General features: G+C 50.5%; 1 protein-coding gene across 7 annotated transcripts in view; it reads left to right on the top strand.

Annotated features, from left to right (window-relative positions):
- The window catches only part of RAI2 (retinoic acid induced 2), a 77,104-nt gene that overhangs the window by 40,247 nt on the left and 11,765 nt on the right, over window positions 1-25,092 (top strand). For 5 of the 7 annotated variants that reach the window (XR_003522606.1, XR_003522603.1, XR_003522602.1 and 2 more), the window contains exons 2-3: window positions 18,098-19,710; window positions 20,499-20,605. Coding sequence is in view for 1 of the 7 variants with exons in the window: in XM_027608195.1 (XP_027463996.1) it covers window positions 18,122-19,714 (1,593 nt within the window). In the remaining 6 variants the exon portion in view is untranslated. Of the gene's footprint in view, window positions 1-18,097; window positions 20,084-20,498; window positions 20,606-25,092 lie in introns of those variants that run through there. The other 2 variants (XR_003522607.1, XM_027608195.1) reach the window with 2 other exon arrangements.

Consider the following 25,092-nt stretch of genomic DNA (forward strand, 5'->3'; position numbering starts at 1 on the left):
TTGTCACTTACCCTGATTTACTTTCTTCTTAGTGCTTAGCACCGTCAGAAGGTATAAGACACTAGGATGCTGGTGCATGGGTAGATAGATGAAGGAACTAATGGAGTACAATAGAAAGTCCAACAGACCCACGTGTTGAGTTGGGTGATGTCTTCATGGGTATTTATTTTGTTATTTTAAATCGTATAATCTTAAAACAGTTTTCCAAAATAAAATTTTGAAAAAAGCGAGCCGTGCCTAAAATTTCCGAGATCCAGAAATTTTACAGTGAACACTAACTCAGCTGGAGGGGACTCCCCACTCCAGCTGAGAGATCGGCATAGATGACCAGAAAGACCCCTGGAGCCCAGACAAGATTCTAGGTTGAGCGTTTACTGGCTATCAGGCAGTTTGTATTCCACCAGCAGTGGGCGCCCCACACCCACCCCGTTTCACAGGCCAGGGAACCGCAGCTCAGAGAAGCCGAGGCCCTTTTCCAAGGCCACACGGTCCTGAAGGGGCAGAGCAAGGATCCCGGGCAGGCCTGATTCACGAGCCCCTGCCTGTGTCAGAACACCGCAAAGCCTCCCTGGGCTGTTTGAGGGCTGAACACAGCGGATGGGAGCGTTGCCACAGCCTCTTACTAGGGAAATAGACGATTCGTCTCCACCAGGCAAAATAGGAGATCTTTGCCCTTAAGGAACTTCCAATTTCTGCTCCCGCAGGGATTTTTCTGGGTGCCCCACCCCAGGGATCCGCAGAGGAAGCCTCAGTAGCAGCATTTTGAGGCCTCCCCCACGGGGCCCCTCAGTTGGGCAGCAGTTGTCCAGAGACCCACACGTTTTGGCTTTTGCTCGCCTTGAAGCTCCCTCCCCTTTCCCAAACACAAAAATATTGGCATTTCCTGGAAGGTGGTTTTGGCCCAAAGTCTGATAGTTATCCTACACTCTTGGGCCAATTTTCCTTGGGGCCTCTGTTCTTTTATTTCATTGAGCATTTGTTTGGGAGTTGACGGTCACAGTGCTCACACACAGGACCACTTTGGCTGGTGGTTTGTCCTTTTCGTAGTTTGATAGTCTTTTCAGTGTTTTTTCCTTAAATCAAGAGTAATTAAATCAAATGATTCTTAAGCGGTCAAATGATTCAGTTTTGAGAATTTGGTGTACCTGTGTAATCACTGTCTGAAAGAGGCCATAAGACATTCCTGTCACCCCAGAAAAGTCCTTGCCCCTCCCCCCTCGCCATAGCAACCACTGTCTGATTTCTAGCATACATTTTTGGGGCCTGTTTTTGGATATTGTGTCAATGAAATCTTAGAGCATGTGCACTTTTGTATCTGGCTTCTTTCACTCAACACCGTGTTTCTGAGACTCACTGATGTTGTTGAATGTGACAGGAATTCACTGCTTTTCATTGCTGAGTAGAAGTCCACCATGTGGGTGTTGCACACTGTGTTTATCCATTCATCTGCTGACAGACGGTGCCTTTGAGTTTCCAGTCCATGCCTTTTATCTGTGTACAACTCTTCTTGTGAATATATGTTGTTATTTCTTTTTTTTTATTTAAAGGTTTGATTTATTTATTAGAGAGAGACACAGCGAGAGAGGGAACACAAGCAGGGGGGAGAGGGAGAGGGAGAGGCAGGCTCCCCGCCGAGCAGGGAGCCCGATGCGGGGCTCGATCCCAGGACCCCGGGACCATGACCTGAGCCGAAGGCAGACGCTTAAGCGACTGAGCCACCCAGGCGCCCCTGTGTTTTCATTTCCGTGGGGAGGATACCTAAGATTGGAATTGATGAGCCAGAGGGTGGACAGTTGTTTAACTTCATTGGAAACTGCCGGGCGGTTCTCCAAAGTGACTGTACCATTCAACCAGCAGTGTATGAGCGTTCCAGTTGCTCCAAGTTTTGGTGTTGGTCTTTTTTATTTTAGTTGTTCTAATGGATGTGATATGATCCCTTGGTTTTTTTTTTTATTTTAAAGGACAATTTTAAGAATTTTCAAGCATGTCAAGTCAGTGCTGGCTCAGAGACCAAAAAGGTCCTGTAGAGGGGAAGCCAAGTGTTGCATTTTTATGGACAGGAGGTTTCTGCTCATCATCCCTGTCCCTGAAGCACAGTCTCCAGCCCTGAGGGCATTGTCTACGGGCTGCCACAAGGCAAGCTGAAGGCCAGGGCCCCCAGAGAGGCGAGGCCAGGCAGGAGAAGGAGGCAGGCAAGAGAGCCAGAGTGGAGAAGGGAGGGGCTCTTACACAGAGAGCTCAGAACCACACTGTGACAGCCTTAGGACCAGCCTCCGGGCAAACTGTGCTCTGCGCCTGCGTGGGCACACACAGCTGGTGAGAAACTAACATGTAAGTAGCCAGCAGGCACAGACCCGTTCCCTAAGCCTGTTCTAGGGAGTCCCAGCTGCTTGTCTCTTCCACTGCTGTGACCACACATGGTATGAAAGCTCCACTCAATGCAGATATGACAATATTTCCAAGGCAGAATTTTGGCAAGGCAACTGGAAATCCTCCAAAACCAATTGCCAGGCATGGGGCCAGCTTGGTGGGAAGCATCAGAACCATTCCGGGGGTGCTGGCTATGGGCTTTCCTGGCTTCGCCAGCCCTATGCACACAAGGTAGGGAGCACCTCTAAAATGTTTTCGCTATTCCGTATATCTCAAATGTCACTATTTAACCCATTTCTTACAGTCCTCATGCTAATTAGCAAGCTCCCCATTTTACCACCTGTGAGTTCTAATATTCCCTGTGCTCTGTAGCCAAGCCTCAAGTATTGATGGAGATGAAGAGATACCCAAAACTCCGGTAGCACTCTGGGAACAGGTCTTGCTGATTCGAACTCAAGTTGACACACATCCTCCTCCCCGCCACACCCCCCCCACCCCTAGATGTGTGGGCTTGATGACAACGCTGGTTGACAGGGTTAGGGTCTCACCTGAGTCTTGGACAGGAAATGTCCCACTGTAGGTGCTGGTGCCTCTTCTGTGTAGAAAGTGTTGTGATCAGTTCACTCCAAAGTGGCAATGTCCCAGTCTATAGACCGATCAGTATTTTGGAGAGGTACCCAGAAAGAGATCAGTAATGTTGAACGCAAGGCACGAGCTTGCTAGCAGGGAAACTTCAGCGGTCGGTAGAGGGGAGGATACTAATGAGTGGACAGTCTTTGCCTAGAAAATCAGTTATGGAGAGCATGAAGGGAAAGCTGGCCCAGACCCTCGAGCCACAGATGATGAGCTCCCCTAAAGGAAAATGCACAGGGACCTGTCCAATAAAGAATCTGGTGTGACTGGGGAAATGGCAGAAATCCCAGGCCTTCCTGCTCCACAAACCAACAAAGCATCCAAGGGTACAAAGAGAGAAGGGGTGTTGTGGCGCTAGCAGTTTCCTCTGGCCAGATGCCAGGTACACCAGCTTCCCAGGTCTCTTTGCCTGTGTGGTGCCAGGGCCCTGCTTCGTCTCCCTCCCACACCCACCCCCACTCACACGGACCAGGGCCGCCTGTGGGGCTCCAGGGACGAAGGCTGCTGAAAGGCCTGCTCCTCTTGCTCTGTGAAGGCAGCTTCACCCTCCTGCTCTCTCTCAACCCTGCCAGCTCTGGGAATGCCTATGAAATGGACTCTTTCAGGAGATATTTATGCAGGAGCCAAGCAAAAAACTGTCCGGAACCCATGTTAATAGATTGATTCAAGTCAGAAAGAACAGCCAAAGGTGTCAGTGCTTTTAGTGCAGAAAAGGTAGCATGGGGAAGCTCAGAACTGGGCTCTGAGCACTTGGGCTACTCTTGCAGCTCTGGTTTTCAGCTCATGGGGCTCAGGGTATTCTAAGGCTGCAAGTCAGTCTGTCCCTAGCACTCTCTGTGCGGAGTGGGTCCCAGGAAGCATTGACGGTGTCAATCAAAGTAATGCTAGCTGCTGTTTCAAATAAGTTGGAAGTGTGTCATGGCTCAAGCACAATATAAGTTTATTCCTTGTTTACAAAAACCCCCAAATGGATGTTCCTGATGGCAGGTGGCCCTCCTGCAAACTACGATTCAGGCATGCAGGCCCTTCTGTCTTGTGGCTCCACTGTGGCCAACAGGTAGCTTCCAAGATGTCCCTGTGCATCAAGTTCAGGTAAGAAGGAAGAGATTGGAGCACGATGTATGGAAGGTTTGTAGGAGCCAGCCCTGGAAGTGGCGCACATCACCTCCACCCACATTCTGTTGGGTAGAACTCAGGCATGTGGCCCCCCCTAACTGCAAGGGAGGCTGGGAAGTGTAGTCCAAGCAGAACAGGAAGTGGGTATGGTCAACAGCTAGCCCGTCAGCCAGGGATGAAGTATATTCCTGGGAAGCATGATGGGAATGAATCGCTGCCTGGGATGCATGCTTGTCCACAGGTGTAGGAAGGAAGAGTTAGGCCACAAAAGAAATGGGAGCTCCTGTGTCCTTCAGGGGCCAGCAGTGGCTGGCTGTAGCGGTTTTGGTGGAGGGAGGAGCTCAGGGCTGGGCCTGCCCCAGGTGCAGGAGCAGGCCAAGGAATTCTAGGCTCTGGCCAGAGGTGAGAAGACACTTTCCCCTTCTCTCTCCCTTCCTGCCCTCCCTCAGCCCCATCTACCCCTACACATGATGCCAGGAACCTTTGCCCTCTCTTTTCCCGACCTCCCCCAGACGTGCCTTCTCTGTACTAAATGTTGTTCACGTTCTGGAAAGCTCTGGCCCTCCTTCCCATCAAAATAGTCGTTCCCTGGGGATTCACAGCTCAGTTTCTGGAAGAAAAAAAAAAAAAAACCAACGAACCAATTCACACCAAGGTGGTACTGATCTGCTGGGGTTTCTGCGACACTGAGATGAGAAAGCGAGTGTAAAATACCTAGCAGGGTGCCTGGCACATAAGTAAATGCTTAGTAAATAGTTTATTAGTATCATGTTGTGAGCCTGCGCAGATGGGGCGGGGGGGGGGGGCAGGGGGAGAGAGAGACAGAGAGGCAGACAAAGGCAGAGAAGAGAAGGAACTAGCAAAGCCCTGCGAGTTGATCTCCTTCTCTTTTCCTCCCAACGTAATGGTCTCCCTACTGGATCATGGCATTCTGTTCGTCAGGATCTGTGAAGACATCAAAACACCCCTTTCCTCTTGTACCTCTCCTCCCGAATTTCTGGAACCCCCCCCACACACACACATACACACTCCATCCCACTCTCTCCCGTGTTGAGATCTGATCCATGTGGCACCTCCAGCAATTAGGGTTTGATGACCGGAAGTCAGAGGTGGAACAGGTGAGGACCAAGTAGATTCCAGTGAATTCTGGTTGGAGAGTTACAGGGACAACAGGTGGCCTCATTCCTGCTCACCTGCTGTGCGGGGGTGTGTGTGTCTGTGTGTGTCTGTGTGTGTAAACACATGCATTCCAGGAGAATTCTTCCCTGAAAGCAAATAGGAAATAACACCTATAATATACTTCATCGTCAACTAGCCAGATGTTACATAGCAGCTTTTGCCTCCCCCATCCCGGCCTTGCATTGTTTATGCTCTATTAGCTTCAATGACAAGACTAGCTTTCAGAGAAATATGGTGAATTTCTAGGACTTCAAATGCTCGCCAACCCTAAGATTCTGCAGTGGGTTGTTCTGCTCTGGAAAGAGCTCACCTCCAGGCAGAGGGATGCTTCTGGCCCAACAATTCCAGAAAGAAGGCTCCCTGTTTAAAAGATGAGCATTCTCCACCCTGTTCTTCCCGCATTGTCTGTGCACTTCTCAGGTCAAGGCTGCTATTATTTTTATTTTTAGGCGGGATGCAGCTGATGAAGTGAAGTGGCGTTTGTTTGTTTATTGTTTTTTTGGTCCCCGAGTTGGAGCACAAGATCACCAGAAGAGAAACTCCCTCTGTGACTCATCGCAGGAGCATCTAGCATTCCAGCCAGCACAAATATGATTAAAACAACTTCCCCGAGGGCCCCAGTTATAGTCTAGCAAAGGAACAAATTAGCCAAGCTGACCATCTCTGGACCATTTTGCTTCTGGAACGAGAGCTGTCTGCAGCCTTCTTATGTGCTAGGCTCTTTATGAGACCTCGAAGTGCACGTCTCGGGAGCTGATTCCTCTGTGGCTTGGAGACTGTCACCATAACATAGGGTCTTCTTAACAGGGTCATAGAGAGTGTCACGCATTGGGAAAACACCTGGCCGTGGTGGCTTGAATTGGTGACATTTGGGTCTTCACATAAGCGCTTTCCAGGGCATGGCTGGTGTAGCAGACATGGTTTGTCCCCCGCCCCCATGTCCCCTCCGATTGGCCTCTGTACCCCGAAGGCTGCTTACTTGCCAACAGCTGTGACTTTCTTGAGGACATTCCCCCCCTCAGGAGCACACTAGGCCACCTGCCGGGCTAGTTCGAAGGGCCAGGGAATTAACACATCATCAAGGGAGCAGCCTTTGACCTGTGACGGATGGGGGTTGGTGAATAAACACCCCGACTCTGAGGCATGTGGTTTCCACTGCCTTCCAGCATCCCCCAGTGGAATCTAGTTGCCTGCAGTGGTAATTTAGCTGATAAATTGGCTTCCTTCTTTTCCATGTCTCACTGCTTCACTCCTCTACTGGTATTTTCTGGGATCTTCTCCCAAATAAACTACTTCCAGGCAAATCAGTCTGTTTGTGGGGCAGCGCAAAGTCAGACAGCTAGCCGGTTGGGTCTGTCAAAACCCAGCAGCCCTCTGCCCGCCCCCGCCCCCGCCCCTGCCCCCACCATATCCATCACCACTGGTGACCGTCAGGAAGTTTCCACCGTGGCTGTGGCACTGAGGTAGCATGCTGTACGTGGGGACGAGGCCCTCTGAGAGCCCTGAACTTCCTCCTGGAAACCTAGGAGGACAGAAACCAGACTTCCAAGAGGCAGCCAGTTCAGCAGCAGGGCCCCGTACCACAAAGTAAGGACAACTTTGGATACTGCTAAAACCTCCATATCCGGGAAGCACATACTCATGAGGTTCTTGCGAGGGAACGATAAGTATTTGCCAACTGAGTCTATATAGGAATGAGTAATTGACTCACATTCACTTCCTCTCTTAGTTCTGAGTGCTTAGAGGTTGAGGGCACATCCCACCCCCTTTCTTGAACCTCAGCTGCCTTCTAGTGGAGCCAGCAACCTTGGTCATAGTTGTAGGTTCTTCTTTCTTTGGAGAGATTTCAAGATGGGAAGATCCTTCCCCATGATTGGTATCTGAAACCCCTAGATTAGAGTTTTATTTCTTTATTCATAACTTTGTCCACTGATTGAACTACGTTCATTATACCAATAAAGGAAACGTAATCCTTGAACCTAGCAGTCCTGGACCTCGGTGAGAATGACTTCATCAACTTCTTCCTGGAAAACCCAATTTTCCTGGGGGAAACCCAATTCTGACTGCCCAAGGAGGGATGAGGGGGTAGGAAAAAATGAAGATCAGGCATCAAAAGAAGATAAATCTTTGGTTTTTTTCTAGAACTGACAGCCCAGCCAAGTCACACCTGAATGTGCTTGGTGGTTTTAAAAGCATGGGAGAAGATTTCCCCACATTGGGATCACCTTTCTTCTGTACCTTTAGTGCTGGTGAACAATTTCGCACCTCCCCCATACCCTCATCCTACTGAGAGACTCGTCTTACCTTGCCCTCCGCCATGCTCCACAGCAACCGAGCTGTTCTAACTTGAGGTGTCCCTTGGTGGCCAGACGGGTGCTTTTCCCCCAGCCTTACCCAGTCTCTTGGAGTCTTCTCCAGCCGAGCAACCCTTCTCTCATTTGGACTACGCCTCCTTTTTAAATAGTCTCCCCCCCCCTTCTTTCCTTTAACTCTTGCCCGATTATCTCAGAAAACCCCTTTACTTTCTCTCTCCTTCTTGTACTTACCCTCTTCCTTGGCCGTTCCACCCCTACTTTGTTTTTGTTCCTCCCGCGAGTGAGGAAATGACCCTTATGCAGTTGATAAGCTGGACAGGAGAGCCGCCCGGGCCCTTGTGCCAAGGAGAATGAAGCCCGTAGGGCCTAAGGTGCAATTATTCCTTGTAGCCAATCCGCAGTAAGTTTAGCTCCTGAGTCCATATTCAAGATACCGAAGGCTCTGGCCACCGCCTCTGCCTCCCCCAGCTTATCAGCCTGAACGAGCACTAGATTTTTGTACTTCATCGTTTTCCCATTGTCCTTCCCTTTCAGTTGCGCCACAGCATTGCTTCCTATTTTCGCTGCGCCTGGTCGGCATTTCAGCTATGGTGGGGGCCAAGTGAATTTCTGTGGAGACCTCGCCGTCAGGTGTTAACATTAGTTCTATGTCAAATGCCTTCCCAGTCCACTGCAGCTGATTTAAAAATAAATCTTTGAACAAACAGGGTTTTAACTCGGGAGCTTAATGCGCTCCCCACTGGGAGCATTTGTAATGCTAGTTAAGGCACTCAGAGGAAGGATGAGCAGTGGATCTGAAGATGATTGACAGTGACACTGGTGAGAGGGTGATGGTGATGGTGGTGGTGGTGATGATGATGATGATGATGCCCGGCACGGTGCCAAGGACTTCACATGGACTGTTTCCTTCACTTGTGACCGCCACCGCAGGTCTGTAAGCCCCATTTTGCAGAGAGGGAGATGGAGGCTTCGAACTCACTTGCCCAAGGCCACGCAGCTAGCAAAGCTAGGCAGAGCTGAAATTTGAACCTAGGCCTGTCTGAGTTCAAAGCTTGTACTTCTGACCACTCTCACGGGGGGGCCCTGGTGCCCAGGATGAGACTGGTACTCCTTCTATGCTGGTAGTTGGTGAGGGGCTCACATGCATTTGGAGAAAGGGAAAATCTGAACTCTAGTCCTTTGACTTCACAAATCTACACCCCTTCCTTCCAGTGACCCCTCAAAGGGTCTATTTCTGGCACACTAGTCTCTGGAAAATGTCCGACTAATGACACGGGATTATAAACAGTCCTTTTCCCAGAACAAAAATTTAACCTTTGTATCTCAATCTAATTAGAAGTATTTTCTCTTCCAGAGGCAGGTTTTTCCCCTCTTTGTTCCGTAGTGAAGAGGTTTCTTTATTGCCAAAAAAAAAAAAAAAAAAAAAAAAATCTCCAAACACCATAGCTTTTTAAGATGACAGACACGCCCGAGACCTTAGATGAGACCTGCGCTCCTGCACAAGCTGGCCACTCAGACACCAGCACCTGAGGATGTTTGGGGTTTTCTGTGTCCAGCTGAAGGCTGGGTGACCTTGACCAAATGCAGGGACAGACACTCCCTGACTCTCCCAGTCCACTGTCCAGGTGAGTGTCCCCTGGCCCCAACAGCAGTTCTTCAGGATTTTTCTCCCTGTGATTCCGAGGTTCACTGAGTCTTGAAGAGGGCACTTCTTGCCTCATAGTTTCTGGAAAACAAGCATTTCTTCTCTACTTTAGAGAGGCCCTTGCCTTAATATCTCTTCCCACTGCTGTCTCAGGACTGGAGTTCTTCCCATAGAGACTTACTCCTTTACCTCTGCAGGAAACGTGGGCCTTGAAAGAGCCCTGGTAGAAGCAGATAACCCTGGGAGAAGAGCAATTGGTTAATCCCTTGGGAACTGAGCTCCTAGAAAAGGCAACAAGCCAATGGAGAAAACAGTACTAGGGTAGAGGAATAGGAAATACATGCCTGGCACACAGTAGGTGCTCAGATAGTTTTTGAAAGAATAAATACATGAATGGAGGGGCACTGAGTTCCTATTCTAGTCCTCACCCAGTTCTGCATGGCCCAAGGGCTGCCATTGGTCCTTGTGGGCACGCTAGAGGTCATTGGGAGTGTGAAATGGGATCGTAAATGCAAAGTTACCTAACGCTGTCCTCCTGGGCAAGAAAGGAGGTTGGGCAACGCCATGGTGCCCTCACCAGCCAGTCTCCCAGATCCATCTCACTTGTGCTCTAGTGGAACCCCGCAAAGGCCATCGACCGAAAACCGGGCCTGTGAGTTGTTGGCTCTAGTCGTGAAGTTTTCCCTGTAATCTTCAGATTTGTCCAGCTTTAATATTTCTCATTTCAACTGACTGTACCTGGCGAGGCTGAGCCTTAACCTGAGACCCTGCAGAGACCACAGAGTAGGTATGTTTGGCACGGGCTAGGTTCTTTGCTCTGGGAGTAGGTGTACTCTACAACCTCTGAGCCTCACTCAACCTCTGAACCTCAGCTTCCTGCTCGGCAAAATAGAGAGGTAAACTGGGCCAGTGACCCCAAGACTTGTTCAGGCAAGGGGGACCCTGGAAGTTTTGCTGGGCCTTGAGAATGTCATCATCTCTCCTGCTGATTTGCAACATTTTTATTCTTGTCCTCCTACCAGAAAAAAAATTGCACACTTCTCTAACACACACACACACACACACACACACACACACACACACACACAATTATATATCTTCCTGTATTGATTTATTACATATGCTGTAAAACAGAAAAATGGGAATAAAAAGGATGAGATGGCAAAATGAACATCAGTGAGTTTTATGGTGACCTTACCTTGCTCCCAGGCAGACCTCGGAGTCCCCTGCTTGCTCCTCCTGACTCACCCACCTCCGCCGTGTTTCACCGGCGTCACATCAGAGCTGAGATTTGCAGGCTGTGCTCTGCACAAGTGCCCATGGCCACTGCCCATCTAACTGAAGGGGAGACTCAGTCCTGGACCCGGAGGCCACCACTGTTTTCATAAATGAAGTGACATGTTGGGGAGCTCATTTCCAAAGCTCACCTGGGTGGTCATATTTCTTTTGGAGGGCTGTGTGGGTCTCTGGATATAAAAGGCAGTCAGCTCTAAGGCGGGCAACTATTTTGTGTATTCTCTGTATTTTCACTAATTTGGGAACACATTCACGGGGCAATTATGTTCACAGTACCAGTAGATCGGCTCTGTGCTGGTGTTTAAAGCTCAGAAAATTGAATCACTGGGGCAAGTAACTAACAATTATTACACCCTATGGGGAGAGCAAAACCATTTTTTACCCAGCTGAAATTACTTCTTAGATATTTAGTGCATATCAGGTCCTGAACGGTGAAACCATATCCACGTTGTATTAAAGGACGAAAATTATGCATTGCTCATGTAATTCCTAGCAAGTGGCGACTGATTTTTATACAGAAGTAAGTCAGTCACTGAGGGTGTAGTTGAAGTACTGGATCAAAAGCAGAAAATAAACTCAGAATAGAGAGTGCTTGGTGGGGCAGGATTCTTAGCGTAGGTCTCTGTGAAGTCAGCCTTGCAAGAGGGAGAGACATGTCACCTTTTCCCAGGGGCAGGGGAACTTGGGGAGACACTGTGAGAGCTGGGGAGAAGTTGAGGGAGCTTGGGTTGATGGCTTTAGTTTTTTCTGTGAAGCAACGAAGCCAGATCAGTCACTAAGAAGGTTGGCCGACAGCTGCCTTGTCTTCTGGCCTCTGGATTAAGAGTTCCCAACCTGACTGCACGTTAGAATCACCTAGGGAATTTTTTAAAACCCCAATGCCCCAGTTGTGCCCCGGACTAATTAAATCAGAGTCTTCGGAGGGGGTGGGACCCAGACATCAGTAGTTTTTAAAAGCTCCCAAGTGATTCTAATGTGCAGCTAAGTTTGAGAACCAGCACTAAGCCAGAACTTGTCAGACTTTAACATGGTTGCCCTCAAACCTCCCGGGGGGAGTCTGTCAAGGTGCAGATTCTGATTCAGGAAGTCTGAGGTGGGGCCTAAGAGCCTGCATTTTTTAGCGAGCTCCCAGGAGGTGCTGCTGCAGCTGCTTCAGGGACCCCATTTTGAACAGCAAGGGCATAGACGATCCAGGTTTAACCTGAAATAATCGATAGCTGCCTACAGGCTCCGTAAAAATCAAAGCTGTCAATATTTTACAGTTGTTAAACACATATCTTAAGAGATCTTATCAAGATATATTTTTTAAATGCATGTTTTAGAGGAAGAAATTTATCTTGATAGAAAAATCTAGATGAGGCTAATTTCAATGGAAGAAGAGAGCAGGTCACATCTGCCTGCTGTTGGGGCTAAAGGGGGCATACTCAGGAGCAGGGCCAGGGCCTGGGGGTGGAGTCTGCCCAGCCAGCCCAGGGTCACTAAGATCACTTCCCCTGAGGCTGGGCTTGCCTTCCAGTAACCTCAGACAGTGGTCCCTGACTTGAGTTGCTTTGCTATGTTAAATAACCCCTGCTCCTCATACCCAGGTACCCAGCTATAAAGTGTTTGCTCAGGGGCACTGGGCTCTGCAGACCAGAGCCTTGTGATCATCTTGGTAGTTGTCTATGGTAAAAATGTTCTAAATTCACAAAATAAAATTAAGCCGCTCCCTAGAAGATGATCTGGCCTCTGAGAGGGACTGCTGGCATCCTCCAGGATCTTTTCCAAATTCCCTGCTCAGATCCCAGACTACCCGAACTGGTCTTGAGGACTCTGTCTTGGGTCAGTGTGGAGTTCACAGCCACATTTTGGAGTTCCTTCAGTTTGCGTTGGTGCAGGCTCTTCAGGGGGGCCCCACAGCATCATTTGGGGCATGGCAGAGGGCACTAGGGATGAGGGGATTGGGCTGTCTGGGAGTGTGAGAGAGAGAGTGTGTGTGTGTGTGTGTGTGTGAGAGAGAGAGAGAGAGAGAGAAAGAGAGAGAGAGAGAGAGAGAGAGAGAGAGAGAGAGAGACTGACTTAGTAATAAATGCCCATAATGAGGAAATTAGATGGACTCTAGGACCTGGAGACTAGTCTAAATTATCTGAGTGTTCAAGTGTTTTTGCTTTTTATTATTTATTTATTTATTTATTTTTAAGATTTTATTTATTCATTTGTGAGAGAGACAGAGAGAGAACAAGCAGAGGGAGAGGCAGAGGGAGAGGGAGAAGCAGATTCCCTGCTGAGCAAGGAGCCCGATGTGGGACTCGATCCCAGGACCCTGAGATCATGACCTGAGCCGAAGGCAGACGCTTAGCCATCTGAGCCATCCAGGTGCCCTGTTTTTGCTTTTTAAATTAAGCCATAAACAAATCCTCATTATATAAATGTCAATCTGTAAGGAGGCCCGTAGGGTGACACGAGGGCAACAATCTGAAAGCAGGAGGCCTGAGAGGCAGGCATGGCTTGTAGCAGCACCTGGTGGGGCACAGATGTGGGGTGGGTCCCTAACTGACTGCCCGGGAGTTAGGCCCCAGGTCAGCTTCCTCCCGAACGTACCTCCTTAGAAGGAAAACAGCACACAGGCAGCCTCAATTCATTTTTCTTTTCCTGGGAGTGCTAGAGAGACACAGGAACCCAGGGTGGACTCATTGTCATGCCGCTGGCTGGTGAAGGTGGCTGGCTGTTGTGTTACCCTCCGTGGTGCCGCTGGGGCCTGACCCTCTGCTTCTGTCACAGTGAGAGCATGGGGACTTTTGTAAAAACTGGTCTCGGGCAAGTTTTGGTCATACTTTCTGGGTCGCGGTTTCCTCATCTGTAAGAAGAGTCAGGAAGAGGGTGGAGATGTGAGCTTGAACGCCCCTGCTAGCCTTGACGGGCCGTGATTGTATACATGGGGAGCCTGCAACCAGGGGCTGGGCAGGAGAAACCAGACTCAGGAAGGCCTAAATGCTCATTGGTGCGCCCCTTCACTCACAAAGCATTTCCTGAGCGCCTACTATTCACCAGATACAGAGAGAACGATGAGGCAGTCCTTCGCTCCTGAAGAAACAAGTGACTAGGCAGTCCAAGTATGAGGGGGGCTCAAGACCAGACAAGGGCAAGTTGGGGTCCTGTAGGACCTCAGTGAGGTGGGAGTGAGATCTCAGAGGATAAGACCCCAAGTGTGATGGATGAGCAGGAGTTGGCTGGGGGAGGGCAGAGGCCCAGGAGGGCTCCAGGCTGAGACACAGATCCTAGGGAGAACCTGCCTCTGGTACACTTAGATCTTGGTGATAGCTAGGCGAGGGGTTCAGATAACCATTCTGTGACCCCACAGGTCTCTGAGCCTAACTACTGCGCCAAACAGCCTCTCCTCACCTCCTCATTTGCCCTGGGCCCTGAGACTTTTCCCGAGTTCCCATCTGGGGGGCACGTGGCCTGTACTGGGGTGGACCCCAACCCTCCAGCTCCAGCAGCTGGCCAAGGGCCAAGAGACTGAGAGTGACCCGCAGATCCAAACTGCCCACTTTCCATCTGGCTACACTGCATTTATGGACCCCCGCCCCCCACCCCGACCCCGCTCATGATGGGCGTGGGCAAGACAGAGGACCGATGGATGGCCTCATTTAAACCCATTTGCAAAAGATGTTTTGAAAAACCTGAACAAAATGTTGCCTGTCATCTCTGAAGAACTCCTGCCCTTCCACTTGAGCATCAGTTGGTGGCTTCTGTGATTCCTCTTGCTTTAAAGAGGTCCCTAGCGCGCCTGCCTCTCCCTCATTCATGCTGGGGTTGGGGGTAGAGACTTGCCCTTTGAACCCTCGTCTCATGAGCTGGTTGGTCTTTGCAGAGCATGGCTAGGGCCTCCCGCCCTGGCTCGGGCAGCAGCGCCACCCTCTGTGCCCGCACTGGGGGCGCTCGGGGCTCCCAGCACCTGACTCAGAGTTGGGGCACCCAGTGGTGGGATGAATGACAGGGGAGGGAGAGCAGAGAGAAAGAGAAGAAACTTCCTGGCAGGCAGGAGGGTACGTGATGAAGGCAGGGCTACCCGTTCTTTTGCCGGTGTAGCCGAATGCAAGCCTCATCTCAGCAGGCCAGTGGCGCTTGAGGGAAGGACTTGGGGTGCTCACGGGGCCTACTTTGGCTGAGTAGTCGGGGGAGGGGGTCCAAAGCTGTCATGCGGGAGGACGTGGAAGTGAGATTGGGCCCGTGCCTCCTTTCCCCTTTGCCCCAGCCCTGCTCCCAGAGACTTGAGTCTGCAGCAGGAGATCTAAAGGCCTCCCTGTAAGTCATAGGTGCTGAGCTGCCCTCCCGCCCATAGGACATCTGTCTCAGGAAAGCCAAGGTGTAGAGGATGCCAACCTTCCTGCCCTCCAGTGACAGGGCTCTGGGCTGTATTCCCCAAAGTCAGGAACTCTGGTGGCCCTTCAGCTGCTTCCCTGGTGAGGGGGACAGAAGAGGGCCCTGGCGGACAAAAGAGAACAAGCAAATAGTTCAGTGATTTTCTGGAAGGGAACTGGCCACCACCACTCTGAGGAAATCTCATGCTCAAGGGCTCTCTTTTAGACAGCTCTGCGGACGCATGCGCTCGGTGTTGAAGGGAAGGCTGTAGAGGACTGCTCTTGCCAAGAAACCGAATGCATGCAGGATTGTGGCCCTCACAGGTCCCACTGGGAGAAGAAGCCTGGGATTAACCCTGAACTCTAATCCCAGCTTCAGTGTCCCTTATCCTACTCATCTAACATTCCTAGGGAATCGGTCTTCTCATCAGTAAAATGAGCATAATTATAGGACGCCTCTCATGGGGTTGTTCTGGGGATTGAGTGAAGTAATGCATGGAAAGTTCTCAGCATTCTTGGCAGAGGCCTGGCACATAGAAAATGCCCAGTGAGTTGTGGCTCTGGCCATCTGTGGAAGGAGCGGGGACCCTCTGTCCTGGCAAGGTCCCCTCCTCTCGCTCTGAACAGGAAGGTTCTGGGCGAGTAGGAGGCCTAGAACCAGGGCCCGGCAGGGAGAGGAGTGAGGTTTCACAGGAAGAGGTGAAAGCTGGCACCGGAGAGGAAGGTGTGCGCCAGGAGCAGGGGGAAGAAGCATTGAGAAGCCTGCCTTCTCTGTCTGAGAGGGGACAGGGGTGCGTGAAGGAGGCAGAGATGGAGGGAGGCCATCTTGTCGGGAAGGGCAGATAGGTGCAGCCCGCTACAAGAAAGCACCTTCCTGCTGGGTAATCCTAAACTCACAGGAAACCCAAGGATGGCACAGAACACGTCTTGACCTCTCCTGGTGAGTTGCCTCAAAGGCCATCAGAAGCCCCCTCAGATGGGTGGCCATGGGGATCTTCTCTCACTTGTTGCCCTCATTCTCCTCACCAGTCTCACCTCAGCTTCCCTGTAGCCTCGTCTCACCCCTCCCGGGGAGTTCTGGTCCCTGTGAGGGACAGGGCAGGCCCTTCTGGAGGAGACCTCAGGTTCTCGGGGCCTTTACAGGGCTGCGAGGGAGTGGCCAACAAAGCTTCGTCCTGCTGATGTTGGTGCCTCTCCTGGCATAACTCTGATGCCTTCTCATGCTAGCACATCTCACCGTTCAAAGACATGTGCCCCGCTGGCCTCGAATCTCCGCTAAAGCGGGAAGCTTTTCTGACTGGCTCATGACAGCATCTCTAGCCCGCCCCCCCCCCCCCCCCAGTCAAGGGCCAGTGTGCAGTAGGCATTCAGCAGATCAATTAATTGAATGAGTGAATGCATGCATGCCTTCAGGAATGAGGGAACCAATGGTGTGTTGGAGGTATGATATTCTCTGGGCTGCGTCAGGGAGCATTCCTCTCAGGAAAATCCAGGCCCTTGGGTTGGGGCAAGCCCTCTCAGCTTCCCTGGCGTGGGCTGCCTCCTTACTCTGCCCTAAAAGAATTATTGGCCAGCACACTGGGTCACTTCCTGCTTTCCGGAGGATGCCCTGGCTCTAGGGAGTCAGGCTCTGGAGCCCTCCCTCAGAGGCACCCCAGTGCCACCCTGCCAAGGGCATCACCCACAGAGTTGTTTACATAGCACCCTTCCGCTTGCCGTCCCCTCCTCCTGCTTCAGAGAAACTCCTTGTTCTGTGCATTTGACACATTTTGATTGTCTGGAAATATCACACCTCTGTTCATTTGTTAAAGCTGCCTTCCGGGAGTGAGGCCTTGTGTGTTCGTTTCCACTCCCATGGCCTGCTGGGCTGCCTCTTCTCCTTGTTGGGGCGGATGTGTTGGTAATTTGGGGGTGAGGAGAGGAGGACGTGAGGTGACCCCGGGACTAAAGTCTAGACAGCTCCAACAGGTGAGGTCAAGAATCTGAGTTGCCCAACGCCTGCCTGGTGAGCCTGAGGATTATTGAATTATTATTGAGCCCAACCAGACTCCAGAGCTGCACAGATCCCTAGTTAGACATGGTGCCTGCCTTCTCCATGGCAACGAGGCTAAATATGGACGTGTTTCCATGGAGAGCCATCTTGCTGTGGCAGCCCTGCCTCCTCCAGGAAGCAACCGCCCTGGGTTCCTTCGGCCTCTTAGGAGGCGACCAGAAGTGCCGAGGATGTCAGGAAAGGGTAGCTCACCTTTGAGGATGTTTGTTTCCAACAAGTCTGCCATTTCCCCAGCCCTAGAGTCAGCAACATCCCCTCTTGACGGCTAGAAGTTAGGAGAGGTCACGGGTCACACAGATGAGCTGATTAGGGAAAGCGACCCTGGGCCCGATGAGCGTTCATGCAATTATCCCATGTCCGCCCAGCTCTGCGGAGTGGATTTTCCTGTGATGGGGAGGAGGAGGGATGGCATTTGTCAGAGGGAGTCCACGAGACAACTGTGATGATCCTTGTGGAAATGCACTGCTGCTCTTTTCATCAAGCCAATTTGGGAAGAATTATTGCTACAGAGAGTTTTTAAAAGGCTTTCCATAATTGGGATGGGCCTCTTCCGTTTTCCTAGAATGTTCTAATGATGGACATTAGGGAGGGCATGAGATGTAAGGAGCACTGGGTATTATATAAGACTGATGAATCACAGACCTGTACCTCTGAAACCAGTAATATGTTATACGTTAATTTAAAAAAAAAAAAAAAAGAATGTTCTAACGTGACAGGATTTTATTTTGTCCTCGAAGAAAGTAAGTCTTTGCTGCCCATCTGAATTTGAACAAGGCAAATCTGCACATACACTAACTGTCCAGTACGGCACTGTGGAATGGAACTTGTTGTTTGGTGAAGGCTAAACATATAAGCTGCGTACTGGGCTTAAAAATACTCTGTTTAACCTCTCTTGGCTGTTTAGTCATTACATCATCTGTGTTTGTAGCTTAATCATTTGTTAAATTGGGCCTTTCTGTGCCCAGCTGATCATCTGGGTGTGTTTGTATATATTAGGAAATATCTATAACGTGTATGTATACATAGAGAGATGGGTGTGCTCCCTGGTTCACCGAGACACAGAAACTTTTAAAAGAGGTGGAGGGAGTGCTTAAGGCAATTGTAACTAGTCTCCGATGGAAGTCACATCACGCGTTCTATGTTGCAGGCCCAGTGGCACCAGAGCCGAGTGATGGACGATCTGCGGTCCCAGAACCTCTCCATGGACATGACCGACTCCTCTCCCGCCTTGGCCAATAACAGACTGGAGAATGGCATGGCCCAGCTCATCACCACCGAGGCCTGGAACATCAACTCCACTGACCTGGTAAAGAAGGCCCTGGTGACCGTGCCGGCCCCATCCATCCTGAACCCCCCGGCCGAGTCTCAGAGCGGCATGGCTCTGAAGGTGGCGGCCACCGTGCTGCAGCCCCTGTGCCTCGGGGAGAGCCCGGTGGTGATGCCCATTCACATGCAGGTGGAGGGAAGCTCTGCGCCCGAGCTCAACCCTAATGGCAATGCTGCGTATGTCATGACCACGCAGGGCCCTGTGCAGCTGCCCGTGGTGCTGGAGCAGCACGTCTTCCAGCACCTCAACTCCCCTCTGGTCCTGCCGCAGGAGGCCCCGTGCTCCTCCAGTGCCATCCACAACAACCTGTTCCAGGCGGCCGAGGACCCTGAGGCCCAGCCCCAGCTCTTGGACCTGCGGATCCCCAGCCAGCCGCAGGAGCCCACGCTGCCGTTCGAAGCCGTGCTCCAGAACCTCTTCCCCTCACAGGGCGCTCTTGGCCCCCCACCCTGCCAGCCTCCTCCTGGATACGCCCCTGTGCCCCCCCAGCCCTTTAACCCCCCCCTGTCCCCCCTGGTCCCTCCGGCCACCCTCTTGGTGCCCTACCCCGTGATCGTCCCCTTGCCCGTGCCGGTCCCCATCCCCATCCCCATCCCGGTGCCTCAGAGTCCTGAATCCAAGCTCAGCTCCGCTTTCCCCAAGCCGCCATCTTCCTTTGGCCTGCACCCCTTTAAAGGCCCCCAGCCCCCCCTGGAGAAGGAGGAACTGAAGCCCTTCGATATCCTACAGCCAAGGGAGTACTTCCAGCTTAGCCGCCACACGGTCATCAAGATGGGGAGTGAGAACGAGGCCTTGGATCTGTCCATGAAGTCGGTGCCCTGGCTCAGTAAGGCTGGCGAAGTCAGTCCCCCCATCTGCCAGGAAGATGCGGCCCTGGACCTGTCGCTGGCAGCCCACCGAAAGTCTGAGCCTCCCGTTGAGACACTGTATGACAGCAGCGGGTCCGTGGACAGCCCAGGTCACGCCGCGATTGAGAAACTTCCCAGTGGCATGGAAGTGCCCTTTGCCCCTGCCACGGCCCCTGGGGCCTTGGCTCTGATGGATAGCCACGTGGGCAGCAGCCACCCCCCTCAGCTGCCCAGCCAGCCCAACCAACCCGGCGGCGAGGTCAAGGCCGAAAATCACACTGAGACCGTGAGCGAGTCCCAGGCGGCCAAGGTCATTGTCTCGGTGGAAGACGCCGTGCCTGCCATCTTCTGCGGCAAGGTCAAAGGCCTCTCGGGCGTGTCCACCAAAAACTTCTCCTTCAAAAGAGAAGACTCCGTGCTTCAGGGCTATGACATCAACAGCCAAGGGGAAGAGCCCATGGGCAGCACGGAGCCCCTTCGGAAACCCGTCAAAAACCGGAGCATAAAGTTAAAGAAAGTGAACTCCCAGGAAATACACATGCTCCCGATCAAAAAACAACGGCTGGCCACCTTTTTTCCAAGAAAGTAAATAATGGCTTTTTAAAATTTTTATGATTATAATATGGGGAAAGGTGCATTGGTTTTATAAAAAGGCATTTAAAACAAATTATCTTTGTTAATTATTTTGGGGAGTAGTTGGGAAGCGGGAAGGCAAATTGGCTCTAGAGGCCCTGTAAGCTAGTATCGTTTTCTTTTTTAATTTTTGACTTTTCACAAATGAGTAAATAAGAGCAACCTATTTTTCAAGCAGATTGCACATTTTTTGCAGCTTTAATGGAATATTGGGTGAATCAGAGGGGTAAAAAAAAAAAAAGCTATTTTCATTGCCACAAAGTGCTTTGATGATGTAATACCTAATAAAGGGTAGGATGACTATTTCACAATAAATGTTTGTTTGCACTAATTGGTTGCAGCATTCTATCATTTTTTAAATTTGCATTCCTTAACTGGTGTGGTTTGGCCAAAACCGTTGCTTGTAAAGCCTGACAAGTTCTCTGTGCTTTGAGACCTGTAAGCTCTTCGGGCATACCGGGCAGAGAAGAATTATATTGGCCTATGCCCCCATAAAAGGAAGACCAGGAAATATGTATGACCTGGAGCAAGTCACATCCCCCTCGAAACCTTGGTTTCTTCATTTGTAAAAATGTGGCACAGAGAAGGGGTGGGGAGGCGAGCTTCAAGTACCCGAGGTCCCTTCCAGTTCACATTGACCCTGGGTGTGGAGAATTCTATGTCTGAGCCTTCTATAGACTAAAACAGACAAATGTGTCTAAAAGGAAAATTTGCCTGCTTCCTCCCCACCCCCCTCCCAGAATTTAGCTGCAAAGGACCTTCTTTTCAAAGGCAGTAAGAGCATTGTTCTGAATGACTGAAAGTCTTGCAAGTCAAAAGTATTACTGAAGACCACTCAGAACGAGAGGTAAGTCCTTTGCTGGTGGATCAGGAGATGGCTCAGACATGTTCCTGGCCTGGGGCAGAGATACTCGGGAGTGGGGTCGGGAAGGGAAGAAAAAGTCGCCCCTCTTTAGTGTAGCCCAGTGGTTCTCAACTGGGGGTGATGGTGCCTCCCCCGGGGACATCTGGCAATGCCCGGAGACACTTCTGGTTGTCAGAGCCAGCGGTTGGCAGGGGGCGGGGAGGGGGGCGGGTCGGAGGGATGCTATCGGCATCTGGTGGGTAGAGACCCGGGACGTTGCTAAACATCCCACAGGCATGGAACACCCCCCTCGGCCGCCACCACAGCAGGTGATCCGGCCCAAATGTCAGTGGTTGCCAAGGCTGAACACCCCTGGCTGAGCCATTTCTCGTTGGGCGGAGGTGAGGCACCTGGACGAAGGGAACAGTACGCTGCTCTTCTGTGACAGCACAGAACACCCCCCCCCCCCCGCCCACTCAAATCAGCACCGTGAGCGTACGCTGGAAGTAGACCTGCTAGGTGGCACATCACACCTGGGTCTGAAGCTGTGCTGGCGAGAGACGGATCACGGTGTGCCTGCCTTTAAACTTAGAGCTCTTTCTTGCACGTCTTGCAGTTTAGCATGCATCCAGCTGTTACTGAGAACACGAACAGGAGGGAAAGCAGTTTCGAGACTGTTCTTTTACTACGAGGCTCGCCGTGGATAGGGTTGCCGTTTCAGCCGGTCCTGGATTCTACCCCCAGAATGGATATTCTCTTTCCTGCTCTTTTCCTGTGCTGTTACACTTTATTTTTCCAAGCGCACTGTGGTGGTAGGAGGCAAATAGCTGTTGCTCGCCAGGCTGACTAGTCCTGTTCACGGCACTGGCTACAACCCGGCCCTTTGGCCTCCGCACGGGACACTCTTTTTTTCCACTTTTACTGCCATGCTGGGTTTCTGGCCATGTTTCCTGAGCGTGGCATGTGTGTTCTGGTCTCGGAGATGACAACCCAAATGCACCCGGGGACTTGCTGGTGTCTCTTCCCCCATGTTTGCGGTCTCTTGTGCTGCCTCTGTCTTCACAGCGTACTTACTACCGCAAGAGCCGCTGCTTACCTGGCTTCGGGGGAACAGAATTCTCCATCTGGCCTATAGAAGAAGCAGGTGCTTAAAGCTCAGTGACATATAGGTGGTAAAGGAAGGCGTTTGCGGCCTGTGATTACATTATAAACCTCAAGCCACAAATTTCTCTTTCATGTGTCTGGAAGTGCCCTGTTTCTCTTCAGCTGCCGGTGCTGGTTGGGTGAGAATTGTTAGCTCCACGGCCCACCAGGTTGGGGAGCCGGCATGGGCTCTCCCCCTCGCCCTGGGGCAGATCCCTGGAACAGGCCTCCCACCCGCCCTTGCCGCGCCCAGCCCCAGGGCCTGCCAGTCCTGGGTGGCTGGGGGCCGCTGTGGCACGGGGAGCCTTGCCCCCTGAGGTCCGTGAGGTCTCCCCAGAGCGTTGTCTAGCGACCAGGCTCGCGCTGTTGGGGCAGTGACACCCTCCACCTGCCCCCCCCTTCCCCAGCCTTTGATGGAAACTGGAATCCACGTGGCTGCCCGCAGGCCAGGGAATGAGGAGAACAAAGGGCTTCCTGCTGTGGCCAGGGTGGGCCTAGGGTTCCGCGATGGTTTAGTTCCATGCTTCCTCCCCGGTCAGAGGTTTACAGCCTTTCACACAAACCTGATGTAAGAATTATCAGCCTGGAACCACGGCTCCTCGCCTGAGGCATGTGATCCCCACAAGGGTCACAGAGGGGGCCACGGGCAAAGTCAGGCCCCATCATTTTTCTGCTTGATTCAGAGAGCTGTCTCCAGCTAACCTGCTTTCAGGTTTCGGCGGGATTTGTATCAGACTCTTTCTCGTGACTTAATTTCCCATTTCTTCTCAAAAAAAAAAAAAAAAAAAAAAGGTTTGGACCAACCAGCCGAAAGAATAGCTTTTCCAGTCTTTTAGGAAATAGGATTAGTCCCCAGGAATGTTGATATTTGCTCAGACTTGTCAAGATGGCTTCAGCTGGCCTCAGTTCAGAAATGATAAAAAATTGGAACAAGTCACAAAGATCCATATTTGGGGGTAGTTATCCTCCTGGCAAAATAAAAACTGATGGAAAATAGAGACTTAAAGACGATACACTTACTATCCTGACCAAGGAAGTCCTTGACAGTGAGTAGAAAATTCTAGAGTGAGGTCAAAGATTTGTTTAGATTCACATACAAACCTCTCATACTTTAAGCATGAAAACGTTTGTCTGCAAGGGTGAAAACTCCAAAGAAAAGGAGGGTGGGAGGGAGGGATAGATGGAAGGAAGGGAAGGAGGGAAAGAAGGAATGGAGGGAGGGAGGGAGGGAGGGAAAGGTAGCCAGTTACTGAGAGAGTATGTCAATACAGTGATTATCTCCATAAGTACCATAATTAATAGAGCAGGAAAGGATTTAGATTCCATTTTACAAGTGAGGAAATTGAGGCTCGGAAGAGTTTTCTGCTTTCAGTTTTTAAGTATCAACAACTTAAAAATATGTACTTTGCAATGATTCTTAAATATTGGGTTTGAAGCCCAATGAACCCACAGGAATTTGGATCCTTTGGGGGCAAAAACCAGTATGAATTAGCGAAGAGTCTGAATTACAGATTTTTTTTTCAATTATTTTCGAAACCATTCCAATTAACTGGAATGCCCAGAGCACTTGGTACAGTTGTAAAGGGGAGATTTCAAGCTGAAGGGTGGCGATGCCAAGCCTCTAAAACCCACATTCAAAAGCTGCTAAGCTGAAAACTTTTAACAGCAGGGGAAAAAGCATTAGAGGTCATTCTGGCCGACTTTATTCCTCATTAAATAAAAAAGGCAATTTTCCAGAACAGCTCACTACCACCAGGTCAAATAACTGACCTCCCACATCAGCGAAACAAAATAGGGTGTATTTGAGGTCCTTAGGGTGCCATTTTAATAAATTGGTATTTATTTTAATTAACATATTGGTTGATTTTATAGTAAGTAGCATATATGAGTGCTGGAAAGAACTAGTTCCAAAATGTTGCAAATAATCCATCTGCAACTGTTATTAGACCAGGGGATTTCTAAGCAAAGTGAGATGGTAGCTATGCCCTACCGAAATTACGAACGAGTTCAAGTTAAAGGAGATGAACTCTTGAGGTTTACTATATTAACCCAACTTGTGGGTTATCTTCCATCCAACTATGTTCTAGATACATACTCAAAAGTGTAGGCTCACTCTGCTGATGAAGATGGCAAGTCACCTGCAAACTGTCCTCCCTCTGCTTTAAATAATTTTTTAAGTCCAAGGTTTGATAACCCAGTCAAGTAGTAAGAATGAAATGAAGCGCTTTACATCGATAGGCCCATGTTCTCAGTCCCGAATGGTACTGGGAATTCAGTTTTATTTATAATCGCTTCAAATAAGGAACTTGGAGAGTTTTTCCCAACGTGGAAATTTTCACTAGGTCATATTTCAAGCCGTATTAAGAAATACCACAATGAACAGACTAAATTCTTTGAAAGCAGGGACTGAATCCTATTTCTTTACCTCGAGCTTTCTCCCCTTTGGCGCTATTAACATTTCGGACTGGATGACTCTCTGTTGTAGGGCACTGTCCTGGGCACTGCAGGATGTTTAGCAGTATCTCTGGTCTCTCCCCTGAGATGCCAGTAGGACCCCTCCCACCTGTCCCCCATCGCCCCAGCTGGGACAACAAAAATGTCTGTGGGCATTGCCAAGAGTCTCCTGGGGAGCAAAGTCACCCCTGGTTGAGAACCACTGCTTTATTCCCAGGGTTTGTCTTATTTATACCTGGTCCCCAGCAGGAGCTCAAAAACTCTCTGAAGAATGAATTCAGTCAAGAGACAGGAAGAGATCTGTAGCTGTGGTCTCTGGTACCCCACTCATACTTTCTGGCTTATCACCACCGTGCCTGATCTGACCAGGAAACTATCCTTTGGAAGCTCCATTCATCCATCCAAAGGGCCATCACTCATCCAGCATCTAACGGGGCCCTCTGGAAACTTCTCTCTAGAAAACAGAGTTCAGCGAACCTACTCCACCTCATGGAAAGGGCAGGCACTCAGCCAGTTCTGAAGGGATGCCTCACATTTTACCAACACCATGAAGCTGGAAGGACCCGTCCCCCTGCTGTGATGGCGTTCATCAGGCTTATTTGCAAGGACAGCGTAACCCAGGAGTTTACAAACATTGCCAGGAAGTTGGGTGTGGATTTTCTTCCTGGGTTTCACTTCAGTCCTTCTTGATGTGCTTGAGCCCGGTTTTTTGCTTGTCCTTAATGGAAACAAAGGCCGAACCTCCTCCCCCTAGCACTTCCCTGTTTAAACACCAGGTCTTTCCACAGCCTCCTTCCCTTGGACCCAAGAGTCCCTTCTCCTCCCACACTCTCTGAGCTCCTGCTTTGTAGTACTTGTGTCATCTCGGTTGCTTTTCTCCCAGTTTCTCCATC

The sequence above is a fragment of the Zalophus californianus genome, chromosome X (genome assembly GCF_009762305.2).
Source record: "Zalophus californianus isolate mZalCal1 chromosome X, mZalCal1.pri.v2, whole genome shotgun sequence".
Lineage (NCBI taxonomy): Eukaryota > Metazoa > Chordata > Mammalia > Carnivora > Otariidae > Zalophus > Zalophus californianus.